Consider the following 11544-nt stretch of genomic DNA (forward strand, 5'->3'; position numbering starts at 1 on the left):
AAAATTAATAACGAGTAAATAAGTTGTTTTTAAATTTTATAAGTAACTACTATATAACCTTATGCATCTTTGATACTATTATTTCTTTCTGAGAAACTGCTAAAAAGTATAGTTTTTGTCATTTACCTATTTATTTACTGAAGAGAATTGTTCCCACTTTCTTTAATGGGGAAAGCACAATTCTTTTATACAAGCTGAAGCACTATTTATTTTTATTTTATAAGTTAACTACTTTCAGTCTAAGAAAATATTATTTCTAATTTATTTCAAATAACGTTTATAACGTTTTTATACCTTAAATAACTTTTTTCAGTTCTTAATGATACTTTTATAGTTCTCATCACTATGAGTTAATCATACTGATGTAGTTTCATGAAGAAAAAAAAATCAGATTTTTTTTTTACTTTTTTGCGTAAATAACGACAAGAACTCTTGTTTTTCATATGATATTATTAAAAATATCCTAGTATTTTAAACGCGCAAATTTATACATGTTTTTATAAAACTATACAGGTCTATTAGTTTATAAAAGGATTTCTAAACTAAGGAATTTGCATCATTGTCAAAAGTCAGAGACTTTGTTTTAATTTACTAAAACTGAGTACTAGTAGACTTGTAAATTCCGAGCAATTTATTATGTAAGCATTTTTTGATCTGCTAAACGTTTATGATCTTTTATAGCAAGGGTCAGTCATGTTTTATAACTTACTAACAAGTTTTTTTAAAACCCTATTTTAAGTATGAATTTGCTACGAAGTTTGTCTTCTTAGAGCCGTATTATTTTTGAAGATTAAAATGAAAAAACTGTTTAAAAGCAAGTCTTTAACAATAAAAAACTGTTAGGAACCATTTTCTTGCTTTTTGCCAAAACTATAATTGTAGAAACTTTTCAGAAAAAAATTTAATACAAATTTTGAGTTGCTTTTCACTCAAGATTCTCTAAAAAAAAAGATACGTCGTCAACAGGAGATTTTAAATGACTAACCTTACTTTTTAGATCTTTAAACTATACAAGAAAATATTTTATCACTATTAGATTAATTATGATAATGCAAAAAAATATTTGATGTATTTTACAGTTTAAAATATTTATTTTCTTCAAAATTTGCTTTAAAATATTTAGATGTTTGAAAAGTATAAGTAAAATTATATCAGTTTTTACGAACTAGTGGAAGTAAAAGTTGCAAGTTTCTTTGAAGGTTTAATTAAACTCTGTTATTTTATATGATAATGAACAAACTTTCTTATAACTTATAAAAATATTACTATAAAATTTGAACTTTATCGTTAAACTTACATGTATGATCCGTCCATATTTAAAAATTCCATTAGTTGTTTTTTGTATTTAGTAACCAAAGTCACATTAAATAGTGTGTTACTATGTATAAAAACTTAATTTCTATAGGTCTCTTTATTAACAGCCAAGTTGGACTTGGTTGTACAGAAAAACTTAATCGAAATAGTTATTGCTGGTTTTCATCATTTAATTTTTGAAATATTAAATACATCTTTGAAAACTAACTTTTATAACTTTATAAGGTAATAAAGTAATGATTGTAGAACTTCGTAAACAATGAGTTCTATTAAAATTTATGACAATGTTTTTATACTCGATTTTAAAAAATCGGACTTATTTTCAATATACGTATCTATCTGTAATTCTTGGTTTTTTTAAAGTACTTTTTTTCATTAACTTATATATAAAACAACTAAAAACTGCCTTGAACTATAAAAGAATATTGAAAAGATCTTGTGCTGCTACTTTATAAGCATTTTTCATATAAAAGAAGTACAAAGTAAGACAAACAAGTTATTGTCTTTAGATTATAATTATTTAAATGAATATTAAAACTTAACAAAAAAATTACTTCATATGTAAATTTTAAGGTTTTTTTGGGAAGTTTGCAATAAGAAATTTAATTATTAAAAAAGTACTGTTTTATTCACTTGGCTGATGAAACTGGTGAGAAAACAGGGGTCAGCGAACTGCAAAATATAAGTGTCCCGTGAAAAAAATAGATTATCTATGATTTGAAGTGAAATAAGTCGCAAGTTTTAATTGGTACTCAAACCTCACACTAAAAGTTTTAGGAATGTTTTAAACTAAAAATGCGACCCATTTATTATCAAAACTTTGCCCACACACAGCTACCAAATGCCTGCTGATCATTGGTTTTGGAATAACTTTTATGAATAAATAGTTAAATATCTCTAACCAAGATTAGTAATTTTGAAAAGTGCGATTAATTTAAACCTTTTATATATTTAAACGGTTATCATGTTTCTAGGTGAATTTCTCTCATGATTTCTGAATCTCTTCCAGGATTTTTAAAAGTTAATTTATTGTATAAAAATAAAGGTAAATGTCTTGAATAGTATATTATCATACAAATACTCTAAATAGGTATTCATATGAAAGAATATTCAAATATTATTCGATGGTCTATTAAAAGCTTTGTTTCTTCACAAGTAGAAAGTTAAAATCCCAGATTTTTATTAGCATCGGTTCTCAATCCAATGATTTTTGACATTCATTTATTTAGAAGATTTTTTATGTTATCTTTAAAAACCAAATTTATTTTGGGTTTGGTGGTTAAAAAAATGGGAAGTGTTTAAACCAAAGATGAAGTCTTGCACATAAAAATGCGAATTTGTTGCAGGTTATTTATACTAATCAAAATAAAAATTCAAAACCAACAGCCAAATTTAGCTTAGTATGTATTTTCATCCCATTACAGAATTTAATCTTCAGTAGACTACCGCTAAGTACGCACTTTTTTTGGTACGCACCCCGCCTAAAGTACTCATTTATCCAAAAAAATCTACATTTTAAACTGTGTCATTATATGTACAATCCATTTATCAAAATAAAGGATATTATATTAAAACTTCTAAGAAATTCCAGTTTCTTTGCCTAGACTTTCAATCATCAAGTTTTTCCAGATTATTTTATGTTTCCAGGTAGAATTGCCAACCTGCTGAGTTAGTCTAAGACTTTCACAATTTTTAAACTAGGGTGACTAAACCTGAGTAGTCCAAGTGGCCTGAGATTGTGACAGTACTGTTATTTAAGTATCTATATTAAATGTATGTATTAATTTTGTAGAAACTTTATACAGAAAAAAATAAATCATTTTAAAGTCTATTAGAAATTTTGCAGATTTGAATTATGTATTTAATGTTATTTAAAATTAAAAGACTTGTTTATTTGGTGACTAGTTGTAAGAAAACAAACAACTAATTTCGTATTATACTATGTCGTCAAAAAGTACGGTCTAACCGTGCTAAGTACGCACTTTTTGGTTAGGTTCAATTTGCGTACTTAATTGGTAGTCTACTGTTAACTACAAACATTATTTTTACTAATTTAATTAATCCTTCAGTAAATTTATATAAATTGGGTTTTATTATTTAATTAACAGACATGTTTTCATAATTTTATTCTGTGTAAAATATCAAAAATATCCAAAATAACTAAACCTAGTCAAAATTAAGCACTATCCAGATTTGTTTCCGACTTCAGATCTGGAATATTTCCAAATAAAAAACGGATCCAAGTTATCGTAAAATCCAATTATTTTTATTTAATAACAAAGTCTATCTAATCCTTCATTCACATCTCACTATATACATTAACTTTAATTTTAGATAATCTGTTTTCAAGATCATTTACTCACTCGCAATGAAATTATTTGTAAGAATGTAATATTGAGTCAGTCAATCAATACAATAACTGTAATTTTCTTAAAAATCGTTCAAAGTTCAACTTCAAAAAATGGTTACAATTTTTGCCTAGTGAGTAGTTTGAAATATACATACTTATAAAATCAAAGTGTACAGATCAATTTCGTTACAACAGAAAATACAACAACAGAGCTTAATTTACTTGGATTATGAAGTTAAACTAAGAAAAGCAAAACAAATGCAATCGTATTTTCTAAAGTTTATTAAAAAACACAAAAGAATATCCTATTGAATTTTTCATCTAGAACTGGATCATTTGTCCCTGTAAGTAAAATATAACAGTTAGTAAAATATATCTTAAACTTCAATAAAATTTATAAATAACAAAAATTTATCAAAATATGGTAAGAGATACTATTTAATCAACAGTTTTACATATATATCTTCTGAATAATCTAATTTAATTTTTTAGTTTTAGTAATTAAAAACTATATGTTTTTTGATGGTAAAGCGTTTAAATGATGGTAAAATGTTTATAGTTATTGTTATATGACTTAAATTGGTTATAATACAAAATCTTTTGTTATAATTTTGTTTCATTCAACTATTCTTACACTTAATTAATTTACAAACAGAAAACATTAAGTACAAAAATAAGATAAATTATAATTTTAAAATTTTAAGACATAGTCAGTAGTATGAAAAAATATAGTTATTGAAACTCTACTTAAAAGCTACGAAGCACTTTTACTTTTATAACTAATTATCATAATATTCATTAAATACTTATTAGCTTCAATCATTCTAGAGTTTCATTTATAGTTTTAAGTTTTGCACTAAGTTTTATTATTAAATTAACTTCTTTGATTTTGTGATGGTCTCATAATTATTATATCTTTTTACTAGTTTCCTAGGCCAGATAACAAATATTCATATTTATGTCTAAGCGGTGTACAGTAAACTATTTAATTAAATCTTTTTTTTTAATCTTTTAAGAGCTATTGAGAAAGTAAATGAAAATATGTTTCATAAAATAGTGATTCTGTAAGATGAAAATAATATGAAGCTGAACACAAAAATTTACTTACTCTAAAAACTAGTTAGTATATTGAAAACTACAGAAATGGTGAGTAGAATGGGCAAGTAAATAATGATGGAAGACATTACCAAAAAGGTATTAATAAATATACTTTGTAAAAACACTAGTTATCAAATATTAGTTCCTGAAGGAAGGAATAAACAGTTAAAAAGAGAAAGTGTAATCTTTAGGTTTTATCAAAAATTATAAAGCTGATCGTATTTTTAAGTTGAAGGTTTTTACAAGATATATAATAATATTATCAATAAAAAATTTTTAATCAGAAAATGTTTACAGATTAAGAATTAAATTCTTAGTTTTTAACTTAAAATAGAAATGAAATATGTAGCTTAATGTTTAATAGAATATTCAGTAAAAACTTAACTTAAATTTCATGGTCAAAATTGGTAAAATTTATCATCATTATTTATGGTTACCACCAACAAATAATAATAAATATGACCAATTAGAAGAATGAGTATTTTTCTATATTTATATAAAATTAAAAGGGAATCAAGTAGAAAAACTTCTACTTCAATATGGTCATGAAAACTTTAATGTATCAGTAGCAACCATATATTCAGCTTAATGAGACTGACAATTTCTAAATAAGAATTAATTTTCAAGATGCTTTAAAAATAAGTTAAACCAAAAGTTGTTCACACTTTAATTTAGAACTAATTTCTATCAGAGTAAATAAGCTAGATTTAAAAACTGCCTGCAAAAACAAACTGATGTAAAGTAATTACTACTTGAACATTCATTGTAAAATATAAATATTATAACAATATACTCACCTTCCTCTTCTTATCTCCTCCAAGTTCGAAGTGCTTGCATCTTTTCAATGGAAGCTGTTTCCTTGACTTGCATTTGGTACATTCCAGACGGAGTACTACTTTTTTGGTGGTTTTGGCCTAGGAATTTAATTATTCAGCTATATATACATAAGATTTATTATAAACATACAACTATAAATTAAATCTTAGTAAATCATACATGTCATAGTTAAATTCAATTAAAAAAATTGTTTATTTAACTGTAAAAATAATTTATTGTCAAAAAACATCAATTTAAAAACTTGGGTAGTATATTAAAGCTAATAGGAACAGGAACTATACTTGTTAAGTACCCATATTTAAGTGATACAGAGAAAAACATATTTTTAATTTATACAAAACCAATAAAAAAAATTTGATGTTTGGTAGAAAATAAAAATAACCAACTTGTTATAGAAAATAATAAATATAACCTTTAAATTAAGTTGAAATATATTTTAATTACTTAGACATCAGCAATTTTATAACACCAATTGTTTTGAACAAAAATAGTAAGTATGTATGTAAAAATTATCTTAAGATAAAACTAAAAGATTTCATTTAAATTTCAGAAGGGAAATTTTAAGAAATCAATCAGTATGATAAATAGCTTATTTATAGTTGTGTGTTAGCTTGCAAGGATGGATCATAAGCTTATGTTTAACCTTGAATAACAAAATTTAATAAAGAACCACAATTATAAACTCAATATCACAAACTTTCAACAGCAACATCTTTTAAAAAGATATAACTTTAAAATTAAGATTATTTCTTAGTTTAATAATTCACTATTGTGCTGTTGTCAATGAATAGTAATAATAATAAAAATTTATTAGCTTACAAAAATTTATTTTAATTCAAGCTAATAACCTTCTTGTGGAAGACTGGTTTGGTCTGACCTCCGTATCCAGATTGTTTTCTGTCATAACGACGTTTACCTTGGGCAGTAAGTGAGGCTTTACCTGCTTTGTACTGGGTCACCTAAAATATATCAAGTAAGTAAGCTGGTGATAAATTCATTTAATTCTTACTTATGTTTTCTACACAGAGCACTTAATTAAATCTTAAGCTCATTTATAGTTTCTGTAGACAATTTATAGTTCCAAACTTAGATAATTTATTACACGGCAAATTTTGGAGTTTATGATCATTTAGAAGCAGCTAAATTTTAATAAAGAATTAAATAAACAATGAAATTAGAGGTGACAATAACATTTGTTTGGCTATTAGGAGGAGCAATAAATTATTTTTGAATATTTATATGTTTTATGTAGAGATTTAACTTTAAGACTACCTAAAAGATGTTTTTTACTGATTTCTAATATTTGAAGAATTTTGTGACATAGCTGATTAAAATCGAAAAGTAAAATGGGTTCCTTATAGGAGGAGAAAATTTAAACAGTAATTTAATATAAATCATTAGAGTTCTATCTCATATTTTTTCTTTTTAAGAAATAAAAATCTTATACATTTTACTTAAGTTTAATACTTGAAATTTGCAGGAATTGTTCCGGGCAATAAGATATGAAGCTGTCAACGAACTGTAAATTTTAAGTGCTTCAAAAAGTTTTCAAGTGATTAAATTTATGTTTCAGTTTCGAATAATTTGTTACCACAGACTACATGCTACAAGAATATTATCTAAATACTAGAGGTATTTACTTTGAAAAACTTAATGAGATAGACTTTAATTTAAGTCTAATTTTACAATGCTTTTGTTTTCTTCTCATCAATAGAACATATTGTGGACTGGCTAAACCATGAATCAGCAGGTCAAAAATGGAACAATTTTAATGAGATTTCTAAAATGCATATTTATACTTTTTTCTTGAAAGAAAAAAAAATATGCTATAGATATAGAAAAACAATAAGTTATAAAATATTTTTTGAAAACAAATGTTGAAAAAAAAATTGAAATTTTCCTATGGGCTTGACCTAAAAATTTAATCAATAAATTATAAATCTGTAAAAGCAACTTTAACCATAGTTCTAAAAATTCTATAAATTAAATTGCATTGTGAAAATTGACAAAATTTTAAGTAAACTCAGGGTTAAACCATTGTTTTTGAGAAGTTTATTCCAGGTTTTCAAAAGTAAAAGTTTTGGAACTATTTTTAAATTATTAGAGTTAAAGTTAAAAAGACTGTCTAGATAAGTTTCACAACATATAAAAGGCATTTCTAAGGTAATTAATATAAGTTTTTTAATAAAAAAATTATTAAAAACAATCTTAATAATTGTCTATATGACAGACTTTTTTAGCCTAAATTGTCAATTTACAGGACTACAAGCTTTCAAGCAACCTTAATAATTATCTATTCAGACCATACCACATGGACATATATAAATAAATAATAGTTTACATGTATTTCAAAATTAAAACAATTTAGAATGTACATGCAACCTTTGAACTGTGAACATGATCTGTACAAAAATGATCAATGATTATTTACTTCTTTTTAATTAGAGATTATGAAAAATCAAGATAACTATCAAATTTTGATTAAGTATTCAAGACTTCAAATAAAAACCTATCTTAAATACTAATTATTTAACAATATTACTATTTTATTAAAACTAACCTTGAAAAGCCTATGGCGATGACATTTTTTGGAAGAGCAGTAGGTTTTCCTAAAAATTATTAGTTTATATTAGGAAAAATAGCAGTCCAGAGGAATTTTAAAATTAACTTGAAAAAAAAGTTTTAAGGCTATATTAATTTGATAAAGATTTAAGAGAACAAACTGCATTTTAATTTAAATGTGTTAACAATTATGTCCAATGGTAAATTTTAATCTTAAAATAAACAACTTTAAAATTTTGTACAGCAAAACATTTGAATAAATGGACTTACCTGGATTTGGGAACGTTGACCTGAAAAAAATTGAGGTTTAAATAATAAATTACTAAAAGTTGCTACAGTTAACAAATAAGTGAATTCTACAGTACCACACCAAAAAATGAATTTGTTTAAGATTACTCCTAAATGGAGGAAAAAGTTTGTGATCAAGATTTGAAACATAAGATTATTTTTAATAAATTATTGCTAGTGTTGTCAAATTTATTTATGCCAAATACTAGTATTTGTGTGATTTACACTGTAATAAATTAATCAAATAATCTTATTTTAATACTTTTCAGCCAGTTAATAAATTAACGATTGTATGTAAAATTTAAACTGTAAGACTAAGGTTTGATTTAAAAAGTAATATTTTAGTAACAATACAGTATGAAGTTGACTACTTTAAAGCAAAATTTTCAGATACTTAAGGTGTTAAATATTTTTTTCACTTGGTAATTCTTATTTTAAAGTTTAGTGAACCTTGGGTGTGGAGCTTCTTTGAATGGAAACATTAAAAATATACAAATGTGCACAGAAATTCATCAAGTTGGAATTTTTTACATGATTAAAAATTATGTTTTTCTTTCAGAAAAAGCTTATTGCAGCATAAATTTAATGTTTTTTGAAAAGATTAAAATATAGTATACATAAACTAAAATTTTGTAGTGTATAAATCATTTATGTTTTTCCTTGTCCAATGTACAGAAAAAAAATTCTCAGTAATTCTCTGTGCACAGCTTTAGAAAAGGTTAGAAAAGTTAGAAAAGACCATTGATATGGTTTACTGAAATTTTTCATGTTACTCCATATTTTTAAGATACTATTTTACCATACAAAAATTTTATTAAAATATTTGTAGCTCCATGTGGGTATAAATAATGGCATAGGGGGGTCCAGCATTTTTTTTTACTAACTAAAAATTACATTAGATCTTATATATGAAAGATTGAAGTACAATTTACAAGCCAGTTTTTACAGAAATAAAACTCTTATTCAACTCTTGAGATATTGATATTTTTATAAAAGTTTCCCATACAATCTTATGGACCGTAAATTTTTGGGTTCAATTTTTTTGGAATTTCAAAACTGACTAAAATTTTACCTTCTTCATTTTTTGAGCTAGAGACCTCAAATTTTCAGGCAAGTTTCTTTTATAGATTACAAGTACAATGCTCGAATTTTGAAAACATTAAAATAATAAATATCTTAGACAAAAACAAATTAGTGATTTTGTTAAATAAAAGTTTTTTTTTTTCCAATGTCAAAAAAATTCCTGCAGGAATATTAAAATTTAATATTATATTTTCCTAAGATTTAAAGAAGATTGCTGGTCTTTTTATGCAATTTTATTTTGCTCATTCCATTAGGAACCTAATGAGGTCACCAACTTTGACTGCTCATATCTCAATAATTACTATGAATTTTTGAGGCGGTTAAAAATGTCTGATATCTAAGACTTCATTAGATAAGAACTTATAAATTTAGGTGGGACCAGCCCTTAATATAATTTTTCAAAAAAACATACTGCTAGAGCTGTTTTACTTTATTGAATGTCATTTAGATTTTATTGTCTAGCTTTTAACATATTACCATATTAACTGAATCTGGATGTATGTGAAGATTGACAATAGTTAAAGTTTCTGCTATTTACATTATTATTACAATGAAAATATAAAGCTGAGTAAGGTGTGGAAAGCTTAAACTAATACTGAATTTTTAGTTTTATAATGATGGTAGAAGTTTAATTAATACACAACATATATATTAATGATTGACAATCATGCATGAAAGTTTAAGTATTCTTAAAACATGGTAAACTGGAAAAAGGTACATTTTTAAATTCATCAATCCTAAAACATTTGCAAACCAGTGTTTGGCACCTACAAAAATATCAACTTCTTTGTTTTAAAGTTATAAATTATTGTTTCGTATTATATCTAGCTATTAACACAAAATGGTAAGCTTAATGTGTTAATATTTAATAGATAAACCTGTAAGTAATTTATGTCTATACATTTATTTTAGATGATTCTATAGAAAATTAGCATTTAATCTAAAGAGTAAATGTTAGAAAACTACACTAACATTATACAAAAATCAATAGTGTAAATGACATCTATAAGTTGTCAATTAATTTAATCTTTAATTCAGTTTATGAAAAAATCAGAGTATAAAATTTAAAACAAAACTTTTCTGGTAAACATATTGTAATTTAAAAATATAAATAATTAGTCAATGAAAACATACCATTCTGAATTTCCTTTTTTAACAAGAAATTGTTAAGAAAAATTTATGTCTATAGAAGAGTATTCAACTTATGAACAAAATGGCTTTTTTGTGTTTTTTTTTAACAGAGTATAGCTCAAAACAGTAAAACTAAGGGACTTTTTATTTTTGTACAAATGATGTCCGCATTAAAAAGTTACCCAAGCAATGTTATTTAGAAAATTCAAAGATTTGTTTAAGGCATAAAACAATATAGTCATTGACCTTTTGCGATAAAATGAAAAAATCGTCTAAGGTCAATTAAACTGATGTATAATGTGAGCACATTATGCTTAGATCTAACTTATTAATTCTAAATGGCTCACAAATGTTTCTCAACAAAATCGTAGTTGCCAAAATTTGAGCATGGAGTAAAACTAGCTGTAGTAAATCAAAAAAAATTAAATTTAGGTCGTCGATTGCGTCTAATCGTGACAAACTAATGTAAAAAAATATATGTTTTAAAATACCAAGATATAAAAAAAAATCATTTATAATTTTTTTGCTTCGAAAAGACAGTTGTAATAAAACGCTGGAACAAATTTAATTTATTAATAACAAGTATGCAGTACATAACTGCGAAAAAATCAAACAAAGTAAAGAAGGTTTCAGTAAACTGCGCGAGTATTATAGTCTTTACTTTAAATAATCTGATATAAATGTTTGTTTTTTTTGTTTTTTTTTTGTGTTTTTTATTTTTTACTGTTACTTATAAAACAATTCTTCTCTATTATCTTTTTTTTTAAATGAACGATTTGAAGTAGGTTATTTTGTTTATTTTTAAAACGTTATTTATTACTTTACATAATTTCATCGCAGTACAGATTTTTTTAGTAAATTTCTATGGGTATACTTTTTTG

The 11544-nt window shown here is 24.5% G+C and overlaps 1 protein-coding gene across 1 annotated transcript; it reads right to left on the reverse strand.

Moving 5' to 3' along the window:
- Nucleotides 1-3928: 3928 nt before the first annotated feature.
- LOC145835380 (uncharacterized) lies at nucleotides 3929-10750 on the reverse strand. The gene is made up of 6 exons (XM_082942943.1): nucleotides 10667-10750; nucleotides 8432-8451; nucleotides 8160-8208; nucleotides 6448-6558; nucleotides 5560-5676; nucleotides 3929-4006 (listed from the first exon to the last, which is right to left on the reverse strand). The coding sequence occupies exons 1-6, from the start codon at nucleotides 10667-10669 to the stop codon at nucleotides 3986-3988; spliced, it is 321 nt and encodes a 106-aa protein (XP_082799069.1). The 5' UTR covers nucleotides 10670-10750; the 3' UTR covers nucleotides 3929-3985.
- Nucleotides 10751-11544: the final 794 nt, after the last annotated feature.

Source organism: Thalia democratica, chromosome 5 (assembly GCF_965202585.1).
Source record: "Thalia democratica chromosome 5, ktThaDemo2.hap1.1, whole genome shotgun sequence".
Classification (NCBI taxonomy): Eukaryota; Metazoa; Chordata; class Thaliacea; order Salpida; family Salpidae; genus Thalia; species Thalia democratica.